Here is a 25,231-nt window from a genome sequence, read left to right as displayed (position 1 = left end):
TCAAAGGAGAAGTTCATAGTTCGCGACAAAAGTTTTCCCCATTTTAAACTCATGCAAAATAAAAGTTAATAGTAGTTACGACAAAAGTTTTCACCATTTTAAACGCATGCAAAAGAAAAGTTCATAGTTCACGACAAAAGTGTTCCCCATTTTAAACGCATGCAAAGGAAAAGTTCGTAGTTCACGACAAAAGTTTTCCCCATTTGAAACTCGTGCGAAGGAAAAGTTAATAGTCCACCACAAAAGTTTTCCCCATTTTAAACGCATGCAAAGGAAAAGTTAATAGTTCACGACAAAAGTTTTCCACATTTAAACGCATGTGAAGGAAAAGTTTATAGTTTGCAATAAAATTTTGGTGTATGTGCGGTGATCTCCAATTGTCTACATCCATATTCAATTAAATGGGATTAGCTAACTTTTTCAGAAGTGAACGTTCTTCGTTGGTCATGTCCTGTGCTGTGAGCGTGATGTATATTCAATTTCAAGTTTCAAGTTTATTTTCGTTTTACGAGCTTGTTAAAAATGTATTCACGAAAACCATCAAGAGAAAAGAGGGCTAGGAGAACTGAATTAATAAAGAAACAAATATTTTGTCCCATGTTTTTCAGGGGCAAATGGTGAATTTCTCTGTTGTTCATGAGAATTCATATTTGAGATGGTGGATATTGAAAAACTTTGATTAATTTTTTGTTAGCTAATAAATTCAAATACAACGTATGCGTTTTATAACTGAGAGTGATGATACATACAGTTACAGCTACAGGTAAATATTCAAAATATATTTTGTATAAATCCCTTTTTTGCTTTTATTTGTTAGTTGTACAGTATACTGGTCTTTTGGGTGTTGCTAGCGCTAGCCTAGGTAAGTTAAGGCCAACAACCCTCAAGTTGGAAAATCAAGGGGCAATGTTGTAGATGAATATCTATACAAAATTTTATACTTCCCTTTGTACTGTTGATTGGTGCTGCCCTGTCTATCTGTTTGTTTGGTGCTGTCTACTGTTGATGGGGTATGAAGAAATTTGACTTGAATACAAGCTTCTTTGCATTGATACTCAAAATTCTATATTCAATTATAACATAGAATATGGTCCTTGTGGAAATAGCTCGGAGAAGAAAATTCCACAAATTTCAACAGAAATTGCTTCGGTCATTGGTCAACCAGTCATCTTTACGTAACTAATGGTAACGGATGAGCATTTTTGAGCAATCTCATCATTTAAAATATAAAGCACTGAGGATCCTTCACTTGCGATCGGAGTGATCTGAGGATTTAAAAATTGATACGAAAATTGATGTCATGTAGTCATACACGAACCTTGAATTTTGAAAGTGGTTGAGCGATATACAGGAACTTAGTCGACCGCGCGCACATTATACCAAAGGAGACGCGCTGCGCGCGTAATAAGTTAAGTTTTCATCAATTTAGAAAGATGAGGCTGCTGATGTTGCTTTTAATAGAAGAGTAAGTTCCTATGGTACTAGATTAGGGTTTAAGAATTCTAAAGAATATTAAATAAATTTATACGAATGACTCACTAAAAGGTTCGAAAAGAAGTAAATAAAGCAACAATTTAATAAACTATATTTTGTTTTTAGAGTGACGAGAATTATATTCCAAAAGTATAGAAAAAATATTATTGGAAAATTGATTTGTTATAATTTCGAAATAATTATCTTAAATTAATCTAAATCCCAAAGAAATTACCAAAAAAATTAAAATTGAATTAGGTATAAATAAGCAAAAATTCGGGAGGAGATTGAAAGATAATTTCAGCCATCCAATTTTTGGAATTCAAAAAAAACCGCCCAGAGATTTCTACTCAAGGGATTTGTTGACTTCACAATTTTTATTTAAGAACACAAGGCTTCAAGACCAAAAAATTAAGAACATTTCTAGACTTACAAAACCAAAAATTCCGAGTGCTTCAAAAGTTCTTTTTGACGATCTTATAAAAAAATGTGTAGTCTTATTTTTATTGCCTTGGAGTTTTTACAAGATACTTCACTAATTGGTCATTTAAAGTAATAGAGATGACGCGTTCTTTAGAAAAAGTAATAAGATTCTTTTATTACATCTTAACGACCAACCAAATCAAATAAGAGCTTGTAAAAACTCCAGCTTGTCACAGAATTTGAAGCAAAAAATGATAAAAAAAACAAAGCAAAAAAAATTCTAGTGATAAATTAATATTTACAGACTACGAAGAAAATTATCTAGAATATAAAGTAGACGAGTTAACTTTTACCTAAAAGATAGCGGGCGTAAAATGAGGTAGTCGGTAGACTATGCTATAGTCTAAGACGAATTCGAAAAATAAAGAATAATCTGAAACACGCAAATTAGCAGTCGGGCGGAAATTTTGTCCGCGCGGGCGAAAAATAATCGGAGGGGCTCAATGTCTTAGACTATATCAACTCGGTAGGAAAGAAAAAATATAAAATGTTAGGAGAAAATTAACTTTCATCATTACTTCTCCAAAAATCGGGAAACTTATCGGTGTGGTGAGAATTGTAACAATGTTGTTTTCTCAGAATAATCGCAAACAGTTTTCTAAGAAATGACTGAACGTTGGATGTTGTAAAAATCATATACTTGTTTAATTTAAACAAATGGTTGTGCTTTTTCACGATACAAAGGTATATTTCCCCTGACAGTCTGACTACACAATCTAGTTTTTCAAGTGTTGGATTAAAAGCTCTGTTCCTTATACTGCTATGAAAATTGTCAACCTGCCTGCTTATTCTCACTGGCAGCCTGGTGCCCTGCTTCCCTTTTTGTTTTAACTTGAAGTACATAAATATGTGTTGTTATTAGAAGTTTGGATCTATGCATTTTATCTTGGTTGAGTTGCAATAGGCATTGAAGCCTCATTCTGTCATTCTTGACATTAATTAAGGCCATTAAGTATTGAGTTGAAAAGAAATATGATGTGTGAAATAAACATTGACTTTTTTAATCCTTGAAGAAGGCAAAAAAAAACAAAGTGATTTTATAAATAAAATGTGAGAAATGGAAGAAACGCAAGAAGAAACATTAACACCAGTCAAAATAATCAAACAGCTATGTTCTGAAAGTGCGTACTATTGTATTTTATGTGGAGTTGAAGAGAAAAATGTCAACTACAGAAGAAAATTGTATAAATTGTCTAAAGAAAAAGAAGAAAAAGTGGAACTTTGCAAAAAAACTTGAGCTTGTACTTGGTTTCGAAGTTGGAAGGTTAGATTTTAAGATTTTATGTAGATCGTGTCAACGGCAATTAGATACATTTTTCAAGCACAAAGAAGATTTCGTCAGCAAATTTAAAGACACAAAAGAAAACATTGTAAAAAAATTCATAACAGTAAAGAGTAAGCGACTGTCCAATGATTCAAATTCTACCTCCCGTAAACGTCTACAACTTGAAGAGCAAACTGAAACAGAAGAAGATTCTTCACCTTATAATGGTCTAATAGAAGAAGAATTTTTAACAGTAAGTAATTGTTTCAAAAGAAACCACCACTGTATGGAATAAATTTGCATTTTTTCATAGCTCTCAGTACTATCTAGGTTAATTGTATAATTTTATTCTTGGATGTTGGGAATTTTAGGATTTTTTAAGTTTGGGTTGATCACAATAATTATAAAATTATTGTTTTTGAATTTTATCAATCCTTTTGACATCTACAGGTTACCCTTAAAGATAATGAAGAGGAAGAAGTTTACAAAGTTGACAAAAGTAAACTGAAAATAGTTAAGTCTATTCTGTTAGAGAAAAGTCCCAATGTTCTCCATAAAATTCTTTCTTCTGATACAAAGGAAGTGAGACAGACTCTCATCAACCATGTTTCAAGAAAAATCTCAAAAGAAGCAAAGCTATTAACAGAATCTAGGCTATTCAATACAACAATTCCAAACTCTAATATCAGGACATTTTCGTTTGTTTCTCAACACAAAGAAATGCTTGACAAAGCACCATTATCTATGGTATTGTTCAACGCCTTTGGTACTAATCCAAGAATTAGTAGGAATAAAGTCAAAACTGTTGATGCAATAATTCCACCCATCATGACATCTATCAACACACTGCTACACACAAGATGTCACAACTGCAACATGTTGCCTAGCATAATTGGTTTGATTTTGAAACAAGGACAGGCAGAAAAACTCTGTATCAGTCGCCTTGCCAGCCTTTCTCTATCAGTATCATACAACTCTGTTATATCTGCACAATTAAGTCTTGGAAAAACATTTCTTGAAAAAGTGAATGAATGGACTCATCAAGCTGAAATTGATCTTGAACAACTTCTTTTAATGAAAAATAATGTTGATAAGGTTGAGGATGAAATTCCTGTTGTTAGTGATGAGATGTCAAAAATGAATATTTCCTTTGGTAAGTACATTTCTTGTTTCAGAAATACTGAAGAATATATGCTGCCACTTCTGAAATTCCAGAAAAATATTTTCTCAATTTTGATATCAATTTATTTTGAAATTTTACCATAAAATAGGTTTTCTACCATGAATTCCAAAATTATGAAAAATTAGCCCCTTGTCACCAAAATTCCGAAGTAAAAATGGATTTATGTCCGATACCAAACCAGTTCTAGAATTCAGAAATATTGAAAAAAAATTGTTTTATTTCCGATATTCTGACAATGATTCCAAAGGTTGATTTCCGCAATACCAAATATTGTATGCTCCCCCCTATGTGATCAAGATTTTCTTATTTAAAGAAATTTTTAAATTTTTGAGCAATGATGATCCTGGCCAAAGAAATTTGATTTTTAAATGTATTTAGTAATTGTTAACATCTTCATGAAATACTCTTTTTTAAGATCCAGACTGTAGTTTTCTTGATGATCATGCTAATGTTTCATCAATCAAAGATGTAGAATCAGTTGAATTCTCACAAGAATCTTCTGATGATGTCATTGATGATACTGATCATGAATATTTGATGGTTTATGATGATTGGCAAGTAGATCAAAGTGAGAAAGTTGAAAAAGTCATCTTGATACCAAAACAGCTCGATGTGGATCGTTTTTGTGAAACCAAGTTTATGTATGTAGGTAAGAAATACATTCCTTAGTTATTTAGAAATAGTAAACCACAAATTTAAGAAGGAATTATGTGAAGAAATTTGGTCAAGATGTAGATTTGAGGTACAAATGTTTTTATAAAAATGACACGAGTGGTGCAAGATTTTGAAAAAAAGGCTTGATTTTATTTCTTTCTTACTTAGCTACGAAACCTTTAGATAAAAGTTAGACATTATTATTGTTTGGGTTTAGGAATTAGAAGGCTTATTTAACCAAGATTTTTAGGTGATAACTTGAACAGAAAGATCAACTGTAGAAGCACAACAAGGACCCATCAAAGCACGATGCTCAACATGTTTAACGCCATGGCTGTTCTGAACAGAGTGCCGACCCCACATCACCTTTATGGTATTCCTGCCAAGCTACCAACTAAGGAAGAAGATATAAACTTGGACAATTACCTACCAAATGATGATGATATGAAGCAGCTATCGGAAGACATAAAATTTTTAATCTCTAGAGATCTTGTGCGTTATGTCAAAGTATTTTCTTGGGCTGATGCACATGTTGACAAACTCATAAAACATTCTTACATGGAATACACGACCACTAAATCATGCATTGTAAGTCCAGGTTTTGTCACCTTTCTGGTAAAAAAGTTTACAGGCCACCTATATTCTTCTTCCTCTAAATTACAAATCCTATTTCAGTTTTTTAAATAATCTCATATCTTTTCTTAAACTTGATAGAAAAGAGCAATTTATCATAAAAATTATGAAGCTACAATTTTTCTAATAAAATTTTTATCAGTATCCTCTTGGTATATTGGATCATGATGAAACGTCACATGAAGGCATGGACGAAATCTTGAAACACGCCCATCAATTTGTCCCTGGTCATGACACCAGTCACCAGCTAAAGACATTCTTCATAGGAGATTTGAAAACTGTAGAACGAGCCCAGCAAGTGCAGCTGGAGCACAAAGATTCCAATGAAACATGGAAGAGATATGAAGGTTATATCCCAGCTTTAGCAGATTTTCACACCTATGGAAACTTTCTTGCGGTAAAAATCTCCTTTCTTTCTTTTCTTATATCTTCAAATTTGTTTTAGAGAGAAAATGTTTAGAGAAAAACAGAAAATCAAACACCAGGTTATAGGCTATCCATATTTAGTAGAAATTTCTCAGTAGATTCTTTATTTATCTAGATTTGATCAATACTTTGTACTTTTAGGCTATTTGGAGACTGTTATATAGCACAAAATCAGCTGGAGATATAGGTACTTTGTTCCAAGCTAGAAATTTTCTTAACGCTAGAGGTGTGAAGGTAGACCCAATGAAAGCAGTAAATGAATGTGAAGAACTCATTGAAAAATATTCGGAGGCACTTCTTCTTGCTGCTGTCAATCAGCTAAAGAATGATGACCCTGGATTTTATGAACAGATGATTGCCACAGAAAGTATGATCCTGTTTCGTGAATTTGTGGATAAGATTATTGAGCAGTTTATTGTTTTGAATATGGAAAATGTTTCTTCTGAAAACCCCGATGGAGTCCTTAACTATTCAAAAAATGCCCTTACTATTGGTTATGTTGCAAAAATTTCAACGACGCTCGGAAATATGCAGATGGGCAAAGAATCGTAAGATTGCATAAATTTCTCATGCTCTATTGTAAACTAACCAATAAATATAAATATTCGGGGCAAATTCTTCACTTCTTAGCTCAGGTACATGATCTTCTCCCCCCTGCCCTCGCTCACGAACTTATCTGGAATCGATCGGTGAACAACAAAGGGTTTCCGTCAACAAACGTTGAGCTGGATAGAGAGCTTGAACATAGAAATAAAAGCGCAAAAAAGGAGCTTGGACATATGGAAGGGAAGATAACAGAAAAGAGTATTGCCAGAGTGAGCAAATCCTACCAAGAGATCAAAGACCTACTAAACGAGTTTGACCGATCTGTGTCAGTTTCGAAATCAAGTGGACGACATAAGAAAACTGACTGGAGAGTAGATGTTACTCAGCTGGCAGAACAATTTAGTGAAAATCAGATTTTTCTTAAAAAAGAAGGAAGAAGTCACACTCAGTTTAAATCCGTCCCAGAGAGCTTTTTGGCACAAGTTGAAAAATCCGAACTCAAAAACTGGATAAAGGCAGGTGTTTTGAAAAGCTCAAAGAAAATGAATATTTACAAAAGTAAACAAATTTATTCTTAGTTGTTAAAATATTTTTGAAAATCTGTTGCTATCGATTAGAACAATTTAGACCATTGAAATAGGTTTTTTTTTTTAGTTTATAATTATAGATTGTCTCTTAAAAGGCTGCAACCGAATTTCATCAATGAACGAAGTTTTTTTTCAGTTTTTTTTCAGACTTTTTACTTTAGGATGCTCGTAATTTGAAAAAAGTTTATTTCTCTATACATTTTACACTTTTTATTGTAGAAAAAAGTTTTATATTGTATTTTTTACACGTTCAAGTAACACTCGATTATATGATAGACATTTAGAATAGATTTGAGTTTTCAAATTTTATACTTTGTTACTTAGTTTACAGGGTTTATTAGAAAAATGATAATATACTGCACCCCAATGAACAATATTTTTCTGGAAGAGTTTAAAAATCCTCTACTTTTTAATTCGTTGTTGAAAAAAAAAGAATTCCATCTGTAATTAAGATATATAAGGAATCGTTCTATAAATAAATCTGTTTCTACAAGACTGAATTTGATGCACACTGACATAAAACATTGTTTCACATATTTCGGAAATGTACTGGCAAATACATGCCTGATAGCCAGGTCTTCTCAACAATCAACATTATTCATCTTTTTATGACTGAATATCCTGCATTTTCATCTTTATTATAATACCAAAGTCTAGTATTTTTTGTGTGGTTTTAAGATTGTTGATTGGAAAACATTGAGAGACATCAGGGGTCAAAGCCTGTATCAGGTTTTAGTGTGATTTTTAAATCACCAAAACTCAACTTCGAAACACAAAATTATGTCAGTGGTGCATTCAAATCTCTTTTTAGCATTAAAATTTTTCTCCCAGCTTAAAGCCATTAAAAGTAAAGGAAATTGTGCATTTTTTATCTGAAAAAGGGGAATTGAGCTAAAAATTGGTCAGAATTTTGGAATTTAGATTTAAAATACCTTAAAGGAAGAAATTTTGATGGAAAGAAAAATTTGCAGATTTGGCCAGTATCCACCAAATTAAATCCCTTTCAAAATTAACTTTCTCGGCCATCCGCAAAATTGAATTTTGTCTGAAAAAACTTTTTAGTTCATCCGCAAAATTAAATTCTTGCCAAAAGTTCTCCCTTTAATAAGTTACCTTAAAGGAAGAAATTTTGGCGGGAATTTAATTTGGCGAATGGTTGAAAAAGTTTTTTCATAGGGAATTTAATTTGGCGGATAGCTGGATAGATTAAATTTGATGGGAATTTAATTTGGCGGTTGAAGGATATTTTTGGCCAAAAGCGTTATTAAATGAGCAAAAAAAACCTGTTTTCGGGCTTGATTGAAAAAGCACGAATTTGGGGAACGCACGAAATAAAATAATTTGGCGGGAATTTAATTTGGCGGATGGAGGAAAAAATTAATTTTGGCGGGAACTTAATTTGGCGGATTCTGGCTAAATCCGCCAAATCGGCCAAATTTTCTTTCCGCCAAAATTTCTTCCTTTAAGGTAGACAGAACTTTGAAATTCGCTACAAAAATTATGAAGGAACTTGGGAATAAATTGACATCCACGGATATTTTTTGATCCAGTTTTGGCAGGGAACCATAAAATTTATCAAATTAAGTTTCTGAATTTCTTTATTGAATAAGGTAAGAAAACAAATAAAAATTTGAATTTTGAATTGGATGGTGAAAAATATCTTTTGTAATTTTAGTTTATATTATTATCTCAAAAATATAAAAAAGTATACTCTCCTTTTTATAAAAAAGTAAACATAATACTTATACAGACAAATAATAAAACTTGATAAAAATTATGGAAAACTAAACTTTTTCCTTACAGAGTAAAATAAATAGAATACTGAAGACCTCACAGATCTTTTGCCAAGGTGATATAGACTTTTGATGATTGAAGACAATGAAAAATATACTTTTTAAATGAGCAGAAAACTATTCCTCAAGGGCATCAGTCTCTTTGAATAGCTTGAATAGCATTCTCATGTTAACCCAAACAACAAAAAAGGGAAAATTATTTTTCGATTGACAAGTTGATTCTGAAATAATAAAAATAATTGGCAATTTCTTAAGAATACTTGACCCTCAGTCAAAGTACATTATTCTTATTAAAAAATAGACAGGAGAACCGTCCTGTATTTTTATGATATATACAGGACAGGTATGACATGTGAGGCAGATTTCTGCCTTAAAAATTTACATTGGGAAATTCGAATTTTTTAGGCGCTGCCCTCACTAAAATAAAAACCAAATTTTGAAAGTGTGACCAGTAAAAGAATAACAAAATTTGATTGGCTATGCTTTCAACAGTTATTAGGATCTGGGAAATTCGAACTCTCAGCCCATACCATGTTATATATTTCGCCATCAGTATATAGAATAAGAAATCATATCATGAATCTCCAGGCTAATTATAAAAGTGAGTAATTCAAATAGGTTCACTCACTCATCTGAGTCAATTTCGTTACCACTGTCCTCTTTCTCAAAACATTCAGTGTCTTCTTCAACTACCACTTCTTCATCAACATCAATAATTGGCTTAATCTCGTCCACATCAATAAAGTGTTTGGGTAAGTGACAATCACCACAGTCACATGACTGATAGCAAAAGTCGCAGCAGTTGTGTTGTGGCGTGATCTCAGGAATCTTTTCAGAAGAGTCATAAAGTTTCAATAACATTTGTCGACGACATTTGTCTTCTAACAAACAGTATTCCTTTATTGTTTCCGAAGAATTTCGAATAAACTTTTTGGGTAGCGTAAAAGTAAGGCAACACTTTGCTTGCCATCCCGACCTGCTCTACCAGATTCTTGAAAATAAGAATCCAGATCAGCAGGTGGACCAAAATGAATAACCTGATGCAAATTTTTGCAATCAATACCCATACCAAAGGCTATTGTTGCCATTAAAATTCTAATAGTTCCATTAGGGTCTTGAAAGGATTCAACAATGTGTTTTTTGATTGGTTCCTCTGTGGTAGAATGGTACATTGCGTAGGGTCTTGTCTCGTACATTGGATATTCTTCCCGAAGTATATAGTCAAAAGAACCAAAGATATCAACGACATTATCACGATTTGAAAAAATAACCACTCGCTCACAATCATATTTATGAATTCTCAGTTCTTCAATAAGGGGTTGGAAAATTTTATCAACATTTTTGTGATTAACTGTGTGTAGTATGTATGTAATGTTTTGCTTTCCAGGACTGCGAATATATAGTTTTGGCTGATACATTTGTAAATTGGCAATTATAAAATCCCTTGTTCTTCTCATTGCAGTTGCCGTCATGGCGACAAAAGGGATGGGTTTGGCAAGAAGAGAGCGGACTTCTGCAAGTTGAGAAAAAGATTCACGGAAAGCTGCTCGTCGTTTGTCACTTGATGTTCCCCTGAAAATTGCAAAATAAAATAGATATGATTAATAGATTATGACAATGTAATGTAGCTATTCAACATTTGACACTGAATAAAAATTTTTCCCAACAAACCATCAACATTTTCTGGTCTGTTCAATAATTAGTAAACTTACAGTAGCTAATAATAAAACAAAATTAGTTTTGATATCAGTTCAGTTATGAACTTTAAAAGTTTATATATTGAGAACCATATAAAAGTCTGTCTGTCATTTGGAGGGGATAAAAGTTAGTACCCCTTACTGATGAAAGTAACTTAATATCAGTTGACGGTTTAATTGTATGGTTTTCCAATTATCATCTAAAATACATAAAAAATAAATCTTATATACTAGATAACTTACCATTTCTCAATACAATGGCTTTCATCCACAAACACAGCACAGATTGTTTTGATGACATCCTTTTTCTTTAAAAGATCCCTACTGGAATCCGACAATATTGTCTCCGGCGAAGTGAACAAAACGTCAACACATTCCAGATCTTTCGCACACTAAAAACGAAAAAATAACATATACAGGAAATGAGTATACAATACATCCTATTTAAAATTGCTTTCTGGTAATCTTTTTCTTTCTGGTGTTAAATATCTGCTTGATAACAGAAAAGATGAGCTTTTATCTCTTTTTTCTCAAAAATGTAAAAAATAACCCTAGAAGACTGGTGAAGTGGTTGCTGTTCTAGTGTCTCATGTTACGGCCGGCTGGTTGTCTCAAGTTGGGGCAGTCAGTCTGGCAGTTGACGGTATTTACCAACAACAGCACAAAATTTAGGATATCATTATGACACGGTTCTCATTCATACATGACGATGAGATAAAAATAAATGTTCATTTGTGTTTTCTGTTTATAATGCAAGCTGTGTTAAGTAAAACTATTTCAAGAATAAATATATAAAGTCATAAAAATCCAAACATTCAAAAGAACATTACTTGTTATGTTTTTCAATAAGAAATATTTTTGAAAATTACTAAATCAAGTGACAAAAATTAGTCTGAGATTTATTGTGCAGGAATCTAACTAAAGACTAAAGTAAAGTAAAAATTTATTATAAGCGCAGAAACACACTTTACCATATCATGTGTCCAACGTTTTGCAATAATGTCTCTTTTGGCCATCAGTGCCACTTGATCTTCAATAAGTGCATTGATAGGGCAGATGACCAAAGCTGTTGTTGAAGATGGCTGGACTTGGCCCAAAGCCAAATGGCCCAAAAAGCATGATATGCCTTGAAACAAGAGGCTTTTCCCATGGCCAGTTGGTTGAGCAATGAAGAAGTCTGGAACCCTTTGTTGTTGTTGGAGGTGGTGGTGAAATGTTTTGAAAAAGTCAGTTTGGTAATCTTTTAAAGAAGATATACCAAACTTTTTCTTTAAAACTTCAAGAGCATCAGCACAAACCTTGTCACCACAAACCTCCATTTTGAATTTCTACTGATTTAATTAACTTTGTTTTTATAGTCCGATTATTCCGATTCTTTGAGCAAAATGCAAAAGTGATCCGAAAAAGCAATGATCATTTTCAAATTTCTCACGCAATCTACCGACCAAATCCTGTGGTCGGTCCAAGCAAAACGAATGAATGAACTTAGCCGAGTTGATATCGTCCGTAAACACAGACTCTATTTTCCGCCGCGCTACATATTACGTTTTATAATATACAACTATGTTATATCATAATATTATAATAATATATTATACGGACGATAGCATCGTCTATCTAATATGCTTTTTGTTATCCAACATATTTAAGGGATTTTAAAATGATAAGATGCGAGTGAAATACTAGCAAAGAATTTTATACAAAGTAAAAAAAGTTTTCCGCGTTCTGTTCGTTCGCCTTTTACAATATTTCTTATATAAAAATTCGTCGTTATGATATTTTGTTGAGGTTTTCTTGATAGAAAGCTCGAACGTTGCTAATTAAAGGTAATGAAATTGAAAATTATAATTTATTTCACAACATTGTTGGTTTTAAAAACTTTTTTTGTAATAACCGAAAAAAAAGAACCCTCTAAAGGAATTTCAGGTCTACTAGGTATCAGTTAAAATTGAATAAAACTTGAATGGGAATCCCCGTTTTTAATAGGAGTCATACATATACAGCGCGTTTTCACCGTTATAATCTAAATAATATCAATATGCAGGAAAAAAACCTCTGATGGAATTTCAGGTCTACTAGGTACAGTATCAGTTAAAATTGGATAAAGCTTATGTGGGAATCCTCGCTTTTTAATAGGACTTATACGTAAGAGGTGTTTTCACCGTTATCGTGCTTAAAATATAAAAACAGCAGCCTTATAGAAGAAATTTTAATTTTAAAGTGCACTAAAAACGTAACAGATTTAAAAGCAGTTAAGCCGAATGATTCTGTCTGTGAAAAGAAAGCTTCTCTATTATCAAAACTAATTATAAATAGGTGTGTTTTTCAGATTTAAATACATTCACTGTTGCACTTTAGACATCTGCAAGTGTCATTTTTTAAAGTTATAATAAAAAGGTATACAGTATACTTATGACTTTATAATAATTCTCATAGTTTGACTTATGTCTTAGAACCGTCAAAACAAACTTGTGTCTAGCTGTGAGAATGATGTCTCTATTATGATAACCTTCTTACCTCTTCATACATGCTATGTGGTCTTAAATGTGTTTTTAAAGAGCTCAATATGCTTTTGGAAATGATAAAATTGCATGAATCTTTTTCTGGAAGACACATTTAATGACAATTTTATTGGACGTCAAACACGTCATATGCAAAAATATTCCAATAATTTTTCTTAATGGTATTTTAATCTGCCACGATCTTTATCAAACAGATAACATTTTGTCAATAAAAAAATCAAATCGAGACAAGACACTTTACAAATTTTTCACCCAAGTAACTACAGATTTATCAATCTACATTAAAGTTTCTCAATGATTGGAAATGCTATTTGAATCTGCTTATTTACTATTCCAACTCATCCTCGGTCCCTGTCAGATAGACAAACTTATTTCAAAAACACGTTATCTGAACTACGATCCTATTCTCTTCTAGTTCAAACAAGATTTTTGCCCCCAATGTCCCAATCAGCCAATAATCATGTCTTATGACACAATGTCGTGTTATGTTACCGCGCATAAGCTTTTGCTCTAACAAAAAGGTTCTGACATGAAGTATAAAGGTCTGCAAATCAGACAAATCTATATCAGGGAAAAATGGAAAAGTCACAAGAATTGATAACACATGAGGCCATGAGGATATACTAATTTCTTAAGAGAACAGACCAACCCTCTACTAACTAACCTTGCTGTTGGAGCAAATGATTTGCCATTTCTTTTCTGGTGGCAATTCAAACATCTTCTTTCGATGCACTGCTGTCAAATCGAACTCATCCTGTAAAAAGAAGAACAAAGCAAAGTTATAAACAAAACTCTCATTGATGGATATATCAATTGGTGAATAGGAGAGACTCCGATATTTTAAAATCAAACAGGAAAAAATCATTGGTCTCAAGTTTTTATAGCAAAACAGGTACAGAGCATCGCAATATTGGGCTTTTTGACCCTCAAATTATACTTTAAGATGTTCAAAAAACAGTTTTTTCAAGGGTTTAGACCTACAACTTCCTATGCATTTAATACTATAACAGATTTACAATAAGATTTATTAAGGTCTTCATGAATGTGTCTTTCTCAAAATTACTGGTAGGTGGTGAGAGAGAGACTCAATTGTATTACTTTAAAATATTATAACAGATTACGATTGTCCTGAGTCTTGGGAATTAAATAAAATTCAACTTTCAAAAAAGTTTGAATAAGGTTCTTTGATTGTCTTTCTTAAAATGATTGTTGGTAGCTAGGTAAAGACTTTCGAGTAAAATAATTGTAGGTAGGTAAGTAGGTGGAAACTTTTGATGAGGAAAATCAAATTTTGTTTGCACAATGCATGAAGTAATTTTTGTAATGTATCATCGCATAGAAGGAAGTAGAAAGAAAGGGGATAATGAAAACAGATACATCTATATTGATTGCTTTAAAGCTCAGTTGCCGGAAAACCAAAATAAACAAGAGCTCTTTTTTGAGTAAGAGAACTAAAAATATTGCAACCATATTTTATTTGTTGATCATGTTGACACTATAATGTAATCTGACAAAGAGAAAATCCTTTTTGTCTTTTAATCCATTATTTTGTCAACTTGTTCAACATGAAAATTATGATTCGTGATTTTCTTGTTGTATTTATATGTAAATCCTTTACAGCATTTCTCGGTTTTTCTTTGGGGCACCCTTTTTCTACTTTTGATTTCACTTTTGCTATCAAAAGTTAAATTTGAAATGATTTAGATTTCAATCAAAGTGTTTATGATCTTGAAGAAAATTTATTTTCCAAATTAAGGAAACACAAGGCCATGCTTCAGGAAAATTCTGTTTCAATCTCAATAAACAGGCTTCTTTAAAGAGAGGAAGAAAGACTAAATTTGTCAAAAAGAATGATTCTAATGAAAAAGTCTCTCTTCCTTGTTAAGCAGATTTTGTCGCCTTAAAAACATCTGAATCATTCATATGATTCATAAAGGAATGCAAAGTTTGAAAAAAAATGTTACAAATTTGATTCTTTTCATCATGTGCCAAAAATATGTTTTTTACTTTTCAAAAGAATTTAAAAGAAGTTGGAAAACACATATGGTGATAAAGATGAAAATTCCCTTTTTGAAAATCATCATCAGAACTTGTCTGAAACTGTTAAAATGAGGGTGAAGAAAATCATTCATCATTTAATTCATGATCATTAAAAGATATTAAAGTGAGGTTTAAATAAAACGCAATTTCCAGACATTTGATTTGACTAGCGATAATTTTAATGTTTTTAAAATGTTGTCTGTTTATCATGATATCAAGGAGTAAACACAAAAAATTATACTCAAAGTTTTAAACTTTAAATCCCTTAACGTCTTAGCTTTTTAATTGTAATTTGCACTTTATAGAGACTTATTTCTGATCTGTAAATTATTCAAGTGAAGTCTTTGATGTCACCAGGACCCCAATGTTGGTCCTAACAAAAATATACAATTTCAAAACTACTCCTGGGGTCAACTGTTTGTTTATGTTTTAAACTGAGACTAAAATTGAAAAGTGTCAAACACGATCAGTAAGGAAGTTTAAAAAGAGCAGAGATATTCATATTAATGAGGGTATGCATAAATTATAATAACCTTAAAAAGGACAAGACTGTTTTTTTCTACTTTTTTCTTATTACTCTGCTTTGATTTCAAATACAAAAAGATTGAACAATCTCCTAGTTGAGTGATTGATACTGTAGCAGGTTCCATTTTAAATAGACATGTAGAACTACACTCTAATTTAGTCAAATTAAAATCAAACTGCAAGAGACAGTCCTTTTTGAACCCATTTATATAAAACAAAAGTGAATGAAATGCAGGAAATGATTATCTTGAAATATTTGTTTCAATACAGTACACTGAAAATATTATGTTTAAATTTTATGTGAAAACTCATACGTAAGACCCCTAATATGAGACCAGAGCAGGTATAAACATATTATTAATGTGTACTTCATATTATCAAGAAGACCTTTCAGGGGTCACCTAACTATGAAAAATGCCCTAGCAATGCAACTAGTAATATTTATTCCTTATTAAGTGACCTTAAATCTATGAATTCACTGCTTCCAAAATAAAACTGTTTACTTGTTTCTTAATGACAGGGATCGAATTAGCGAATTAGCGTATCGCATTTCGCAATTCGCGATGCGTTTTTGGATTACTTACAAGCTAAAAATTGAAAATTGATCCATTTTAGGATACAAAATCATGCTTATCAAAAAATTACTTTCTATCCCTTATTTCGATGCCTGAATGACTCATTTTAAACTGTATAGTTCTATTAAAAAAGATCCTAGCACTATCAATTAAAATTAAAATAATCTAAATCAATCCCTTGGAAATTTTGTTGTGGAAACAACACAAATGAGCCAATGTTCCTGTAACAGAGACTATATTTCTCCTTTTAATTTTTTTCGTTCAAATGGCTGATAATGATAGGAGAATTAGAGAGTACTATCCACCAACCATCCCAATATAATGAGCAATTTACAAGCATGTAATTTGCTGATATGATAATTACGCCATGTGCTCAATCATGGTGCAGCCAATTTCTTGTTCTTCTCATTTTTCAAGGAGGGCAAGTTGGGGGAAAGTTGAAAATGGTTCCAAGATTTAGTTCATGAAAGCCACCATTCATATTTACAAACTTTGAAAGCGCTACAACTTGTTTTCAATTGTAATTGAAGTTAGCTAACAGGAAATTTCTTTGATAGAGTCAAAAATGGTTTTGTGATTAGAATAATTTCTATATAGTTAAACCTGATTGTTTTGGCTATTCAGTAAAGTAAGATCTGATTATTTTCAATAATCAAATTTGATATTATATTTCCTTGATTAAAATCATCAAATAATGTCCAGGCGATCTCAATCGAACGGAATCGAGGATCGAACCAGTCGAACCAAATCGAACGCAATCGACTGATTGAAATTCGATTGTTGAACGCAATCAAATCTCAATCGAACGTCAAAATTCTGGGTAATATTCGATTGGTTCGATTGTTGTTCGACTGGTTCGATTGTCGTTCGACTGCATTTGATTGTTCGGGTGAAACAAGGTATGTCCCAAATATATTTTGCGTGACGCGCACCACTTCCCATTATACCTTAACTCTCATATATAGCTCAAAAGAATCGAACGAGAGGATTTCGAAAAGGGTCAGCTTTTTAACAAAGATTAGTCTCTCTAAGGGTCGGATCCTAATCGAGCGCAATCGAACATCAATCGAACGCAATCGAATATAAAAAAAATGTGAAAATTGCGGTAATATTCGATTGAGATTCGATCGCGTTCGACAATCGAATTTCAATCGGTCGATTGCGTTCAATTTGGTTCGACTGGTTCGGTCAATCGATTCCGTTCGATTGAGATCATCTGGTAATGTTGCGAAATCTAGAAATTTGGATACTATATTTAACGTTGTAAATAGTAACCGTAAGTTGGTCTAATGTCGACATCTCTTCTAATTTCCACATTTTATATTCATATTTTCTTTAGAGATAGGAAGGTCGGAATCGCTGATTTAACCTAATCTTCTTCGCTAAGCGATCAGAGAGGAAAAAATCTTTTGTCTATCAGTGATTCCAACCTTCCTATTTTTCATAATCTTTAAAGCAGAGTGTCAAAATTAGAAGAGGTCCAACTTACGGTATGTTGGCATCTTTTTGTGTGCAAGAAGATTTCATATCATTGACAGAAGTATATATACCGTGAGATTGGGTAACTTGCATTAGTGACGTGGAGGCTATAAACACGCATAGCCCTCAAATGAAAGAGCTGGCTGGTCATTAAAATACAAAGTTAAATCAAACTGTAATTGTATTTTAATGACCGGACAAGTCATTCATTTGAGGGCTATGCATGTTAGCCTCCACTGATGCAAGTTACCCAATCTCACGGTATATAGGTGAAAATAAAAGAAAATAGATAAACTTACAACAACAGCAGCAAATTTTTCATCTAATTCGTTTATATCAGGCATTGGTTCATTATTTTCCATGGTGGGAAGGGTACCACCACCTCCGTCAGGCTCATAACGAATTTCTGGCTGGTCATCCGTACCTCCACCGAAACAACTGAATAAACCACCACCTCCTTTGTTTTTCTTTTTGTTTGGCATTTTTTTAAACTATTACGGTGCCACACGCCACACAGTCAATAGGAGAAATGTTCAAAAGTTACTATTCAATAGTTTGTCTTCTGGTGTTGTGATATGTTTTCGTAATTTGTTATGGTTAAAAATATCATTATGATAAAACATTCACATTTATAATCTTTTAAAACTGGAATCCCATAATTTCAAAATCCAGATCTTGTTTTTAGATCGATTGAGCGAGTTCTTTCACTATAGCAAAAATAGATCATGAAATACAATCAAAAACAAAACAAAAATAAAATAATCTAGGAAATAACTGTCTAAAAAGATCATTCATTTCAAATTCTCGAGTACCACTTCTAAGCCAAAATACAACCAGATTGTAAAATGTGTTCTCTCCCCTTTCTAAAATCTTGCGGACTTAATGGATCATGTTACGTGGTCAAACCTTCTAAAACATAAATACAGTACTTTAAGGACGGTTTATTTTAGAGAGTGCCTATTTCATTACATAGTCATCAACCAATGAAGTTTAATGTTTATTAATCCAGGGAATCTTCACTGCATTCCTTATCAAAGCATGGGAATCTCCATCTCTCCGTTCGTCGTCGTGATTCCTCGAGCTCTAGATCAAGGAATCCATGGATGAAGTGCTGGGGAAGCAGCCAGGATCCCGCCCAGAGGGCCCTCGGTACTGTCGGTACGTATTCAGCGGATTTTCAGCCCGGGGAGGAGGGGGGGGGGGAAGGCAAAAGGAGGGTACGGGTATGTGCCGCCCTTAAGGGTTCACTAAGGCAGACTAAGGGTCGTAAAAATTGTCCCATTCCCAGTAATTAAAGGGTCACAGAGTTCACAAAAATTCGGGCAAACCCCCGAGGTTTCAGGTTTTCTGTCAGCTTATTATCCTTTGCAGATTTGATATAAATCGCAGCTGTAAATCTTTTACAAAAGCAAACTTTAGTAGTCTTGGTCTGCTAACCGATGCACGGGAGTGATTTTTCTATTTTGGTTTTTTTGCGACCCTAATTGGGAATTGGGACTGAAAAAGGTACCCTGTGCTGACCAGCTCTGCAAATCCCGCCCGTACCCTTTTTTGTGCAAGTACACCCCCACCCCCGGGCGATAACGAGGAGCAAAAAATGGCGTGGGTGTAAGACACCTTCTGTGGTGATTCCTCGAGATGACAGTAATCGTTCATATTTTGCACACAAGCAATTAACTTTCCATCTCATGTCATAGCATACATAAAGGCCATAAAGCAAGAATTGGATAAGTACTTACGTTACGTCAATAAATGAGGCAATTAATTAAGTCATAAAAATATCTCTTTGTTGTGTGTTGTGTATTGCATGTATGAAAACACTGTTATTAAAAATAAACATCGCGTTTTCATGCCATGGCATCATCAGTGTTACTGTTACAAAAATCCTTTTGCCTTATATATTAGTATTGTATTGCTTCTGTCTCGCACTCTAATATTCTTTGGGTTGAAATGTGGCCTATCTATAGACCATGCACAAAACATTATGATGAATACTGAAACACTGAAAACCGAAGGTACATAGGGTGCGAGCTGACGGGTAAATACCGGGTAACATTTATCAACACCCCTCGTGGACCCGATATTTGGAATACGCCCGGGGGCGGGTACTAGGGTTGCGAGCTGACAGGGGGTGCCGCCCAAATTTCGACCCTCGGACCCTTACTGGGACTAAAAAGAAGAAAACAAAGGAAAACTTTTTGAATTTTACGACCCTTACCGGGACAAATTCGACCAATTTTGACCAAATTTCGAGCTTTTCTGCGGGTAAAAAGTTGAAATTTTTCTATTTCTCCTACCTTTATTGGAACTGAAATTTGATTTTCTGATTTTCCCGACCCTTCTACCGGACACGATCGGGGAGACAGTTAATCAGAATTGCCTGTCTTTTAGAGTGTTAGTTGAGAAATTTTCATATATTTCGTGGTCCTTAGAATAACAACTGTGTCTCATCAATATATATGTTTCTTTTTCGATATCATCCAAAACAATATCCACTTTCTGTATATACTTAGTTACTATAATAGTATCAATAAAAGAAAGTCATCATCCTGTCTCATAATTTCTTCCTTGACATGACTAAGCTGAAAATGATGACGAAGAATAATTTTTTCGTAATTTTTCCATTACAAAAGCTCATTAGCTCATTTTTCAAAACTAACTTTTGTGTCATATAATTGCAAATTTAAACCTGTAAGTCTATCACCCGGGGGTACTAGGGTTGGTGGACGAGGGGTATGTGCAGACGGGACCTCCGAAAACCTACCCTTAGAGAGACTGATTTTTGCTGAAAAGGTGACCCTTAGTTACACGCTTTTTTTTTTATAAGAATGGTGTAAATCCATTTCATCATGGATATTCTTAACTTTTTTGGGAAAATCATCCTAAAATATTCTTACAACATTCTTAGGTTAGGATCCTAATTGACAATTTAAAATTTAAAATGGTCTAAAAATGGCATTCTTAGCTTGAGTAACAAAATTCTATGATGGTGATATTCTTAGCATATTCTTGATTTTTTGGCCATTTTCATCATGGACATTCTTATAAAGTGTATTCTTATAAAAAAAAAGCGTGTAGAGAGACTTGAAATCAAAAAAAAATCCTAAAACGTAAAATCGTGAATTTTCCAGCCCTTGGAGAGACTAATTTAAATCTTCTGATTTTTCTGATCTTTAGAGAGACTTTGAAGGGTGAAAAAACCGACCCTTACCGTCTGTAAATACTTAGCACTCATTTTTGCCCAATAGTACCCCCCGGGTCTATCATGACAAAACTATACATGCAAATTGTTTTTACAAAAGTTTACAAAACAATGCAAAAAATATTTTTTGAACAGGAAAATTGTGGGACAAATCACTAAGTGTGTAATTAAAACACGTGTTGTTAGCTAATAGTGTTTCACTTTGTCGCTTTCGACATCTGACTAAAGTATGGCAGGAAAACCACCCAATGATTGCCATTTTCTAATTCTGTCCTTATGATGCTGAAAAAAAAGTCTCAGGTCAATCAATGGGCTGTTACTTTAAATCTCCATACAGGAGGGGGGGGGTGGCACGAACCTTTTCAAAGCAAAAAAAGATTCTTAGAAATTTGCGGATAATCCTTGGAAAATGGCTAAATTTTTCAAAAGAACCCTCGAAAAGGGAAATTCTTTTCATACCTTAAAAGTTAAAAGTGAGGGTGGAAGGACTAAAATCAGTCTTTTACCACCTGGAGATTTTAGAACAACCTTTTATCTCCTGGAAAAATGAAAAAAATAGTACTTTTCGACTCCCTGGAAATTCTTCTCTGATTACCCCTTGGAAATCTCGTCAACACCCCTGTATGGATATGAAATGGAATGGCTTAATGGACAAAAAAACAAAGAGAATGTGCGCATCCCTGAAAGAATCGAATCCAGACTCGAAAAACACTTCCGCTTGGCAATTTTTTTTGTGGTGTAACCCCTCTATCTACTTAACTTTTGTCACCAAATTTGAATAAAAGAGCAAGTATGATCAATTGTGTGTACCAAAATACCTAGACTGGCACGCCAGTCGGGATGGAACGGTATCACACGAGAAAAGTGAGCGTAGGATAGGAGTTAGGTAAGCGTAAGAAATTTTGTCGGCGGCAAGGGCTGAAAGCCCTCTGTTAACCAGCAGCCGCTCACCAACTTTTACTCGTTCTCCTACGCAGCTCCTATTCTAGCAAACGCCCGCCGCCTTTATGTTCCCGCCCTCTGACATGATTAATTAACGGACTAGTTTGCTAGTCTACAAAATACCTTTCTCATTGAAATTTTAGGGCAATAAGTCCCATCTTGTATACGTGATCTTGAGGACGATACGCGCATCTCTTATAACAAACATATCAGAGGGATGCTGGCAACCTAAAACCAATGACAGATACAGAAAACAATAGCGCTTCGTCGTGCAAACGTCACGATTATAACTTCTCTCATTTGACCGAAATTCAATCCCACAATCCTTTTTTGTTTTAATTCAAAAGTCGTGAAAGTTATTACTTTTTCTTTGTAATTGAGTGTAATTTGCGTGCAAGCATAATTAACGCAAAGGTTGACGGGATTTTTAGATTCGCTACGGTATGCTATTCAAAGTGTAAAATAGATAAAAATTAAGTTCTATCAAGATTGGATCGATGTGACACTTGCTGTATATAGTTTGGAGAACAGTCTGTTAAAAGAAATATCATTTATAAAATGTCCAAATATTTTATAAAATGAAAGAGATATCAATGACATTTGTGTCCCATTTTCTGTAATCTTTTTAACACAGCCACTAGTTGTGATATATGTCACAGAAACACATTTTCAGGCATGAAATCGGGCACGAATGGGCTTTTCCAGAAAAAAATTGAATATAGGGGGGGGGTGGATGATATAACATTTTTTTAGAAATTTAGCGCCTAAACATTGTGACTTTTGGCCCCCGAACAGCAGGTCTACCCCCCCAAAAAAAAACATCATTGACCCCCGGAAATTCAAAATTAACCCTAAAAAGAGCAAAGTTACCCCCAAACAGAGCAACTTTTCCCCAGCTCCCAGCAATATATCCTCCACCCCCTTCAATGTACGTACATTTTCTGGAAGAGCCTAATCAAAGAGCCGGTGTAGGAACCCCGTACTCACAGAAAATCAACGATACTTGTTCCCATTAGAGAATTATCTGGAAATTACCTGTTAGAAAACGAACACAGATTTATAAAGACCGAAAGGCTAGATGTCGTGCTTTAAGCCATCGCAGGTAAACAAATTGAATATCGGGAAAATATTGTTACTATTGTTTTCGAAAACCCACGAAGCTGATTCGTCAAGCGCTGACATTCTATTGTAATGTTACGTGACCTAGGCAGGATTTTCTACCTAACCACAGCCGAAGCCCAACATCTAGCCCTTCAGGCTTTATAAATCTAAATCTATGAAAACGGCACTAACAACTCGTCATCACTCTGAATAAAACTATAAAAAGAATTACAGTGAAATGAATGGAATCACAAAGTGCTCAAGAAAATGCAAAGAAAAATCGAGCGAAATATCAAGAAGTAACTCACAATTGCTATACGATGTTTCATGCTGGCGCAATATTCGGCCAATGCATTTATATTGTAGTTTTAATTGAAAGAAATTTAAAATTGTTACTGGTTTCAGCTGTAAACATAGAATTTGCGATCCCTACCTGTAGCCACTAAACACATTTTTCATTCCCTTGGCATCAGCTCAATACTCTCGCCCAGGCACTACGACTTAGGGTCTGTAACATGTAGAAATCGAATATCGATGGGTATCTACTATTTAAAATGTATCTTTAGGTCAAAAAAATATATAGGTCATATTTACACTGAATATATATAAAAGCATATGGGAACAAGCTCAATAATTTTGAATTAAAAAATATATTAACAATTTTATAAAATTTAAGATCAATTTCGATTAAAATATATCTATACCTTAGTTTTTAAGAATACAAGAAAAAAAGTAAAACCCTATTAAACTAAATCAGATAAGCATATAAAACCTAAGCATATTAAACCCTAATTTCCTATAGGACTTTTCCAAATTTCCCTTTCTCCAAATTTTTTTCGCACTTTTCACTTAAAATCTCAAACCATTTTCTTATAGAGTCAGGGTTTCTTAGATCTTCAAAAACCCTACAATGGCACGGGTCAAAAAATCCACAAAATCTAATTTCAGTCTCCCCACACAAATTTGCGGTTCCTCAAAAAGCTGAATTCTCGCAAAGAATTTCGAATAAAGGTCACAATTACCTCCCCAAGAGGGAAGAATACTAAATGTTTTGTCAAATTTGATCGCCTAATACGAAATAAACAACAACACGTACAAACTCATTTTTGTAGTCAGTAGTGCTAGTGGAAGTCATACTTTGTCAGTATTACGCAAACGCAGTGCTAGGTATTACCGTCGTTTTGCATAAGATTCCCTTTCTCGCTCTAACATTCTGCTGACTTTTCCAGGATTTTTCCGTTATTTTTCCAGGGATAGCCGGTACGAGATCGGAAAGAGATTTTAACTAAAGGTACAAAGCTTTAGTGGAAAAGCGTGCCGAGTTTAGGTAGGAAATCCTACCTAAGTCACGTGACATTTCAATAGAATTTCAGCGCTTGACCAATCAGAAGCTTCACAAGTTTTCGAAAACAATAGCAACAATATTTATTTTCTGATATTAACTTTTTTTTGCCTGCGATGGCTTAAAGCACGACATCTAGCCCTTCGGGCTTTTTAAATCTATGGTTTAGTTACGAGACAGTTACAAATTCCGAACCTCTTTTTCCCGCGGTAGCAAAGTGGTAGCGGAATCTTAGAGCAGAAAAGGGACTCGTCAAAACGACGGTAGACATTGACCTCTATTAAAACTCTGAACAAAGCTATATCCGCCATCTTTGAACCAAATTCTAACAAAAGTAATGCGGGAAGTAATGTGACCACATAAAGGCCATTGATTAGCGAAACAGCATACAAGATTGTAGCGAGAAGTAGATTTATAACGCTGTCGATGCATTAACAACGCTCAGGGTGGCCACTCAAAAAAACAAGTCAAATTCCAGGACTTTTCAAGGACTTTTCCAGGATGTTTTTAAACTTTTCCAGGACTTTTTATCCTAAAAGAAAAGCATTTTCTCTCGGAACTGAGCTATGTATGTGAAAAATATTAACGTAAAAATGAGGTGCAAAGCTTTCTCTAACTTGCTCCAAAGCAACGAAATAGAGAATGGGCTAATTTGATTTTAACCAAGAAGACAAGAAGCCCAGAGGGCACGAGGGCCCAGAGAATAAAAATATGAACTGAACAAGACTTAAGTAACAGAGAGGATTTGAACCTAAAACCAATAA

The 25,231-nt window shown here is 33.7% G+C and overlaps 1 protein-coding gene across 1 annotated transcript; it reads right to left on the bottom strand.

The window, feature by feature from the left end:
* Positions 1 to 9,941: 9,941 nt before the first annotated feature.
* LOC136819221 (ATP-dependent helicase wrn-1-like) lies at positions 9,942 to 18,713 on the bottom strand. The gene is made up of 4 exons (XM_067075440.1): positions 18,180 to 18,713; positions 13,926 to 14,015; positions 10,983 to 11,131; positions 9,942 to 10,614 (listed from the first exon to the last, which is right to left on the bottom strand). Exons 1-4 carry the CDS (start codon positions 18,360 to 18,362, stop codon positions 9,942 to 9,944), a joined length of 1,095 nt encoding a protein of 364 aa, XP_066931541.1. The 5' UTR covers positions 18,363 to 18,713.
* Positions 18,714 to 25,231: the final 6,518 nt, after the last annotated feature.

This window comes from Clytia hemisphaerica, unplaced genomic scaffold (genome assembly GCF_902728285.1).
Source record: "Clytia hemisphaerica strain Z4C2 unplaced genomic scaffold, Clytia hemisphaerica genome assembly, whole genome shotgun sequence".
Taxonomy (NCBI): Eukaryota; Metazoa; Cnidaria; class Hydrozoa; order Leptothecata; family Clytiidae; genus Clytia; species Clytia hemisphaerica.
This window is presented reverse-complemented; position numbering and strand designations above follow the sequence as displayed.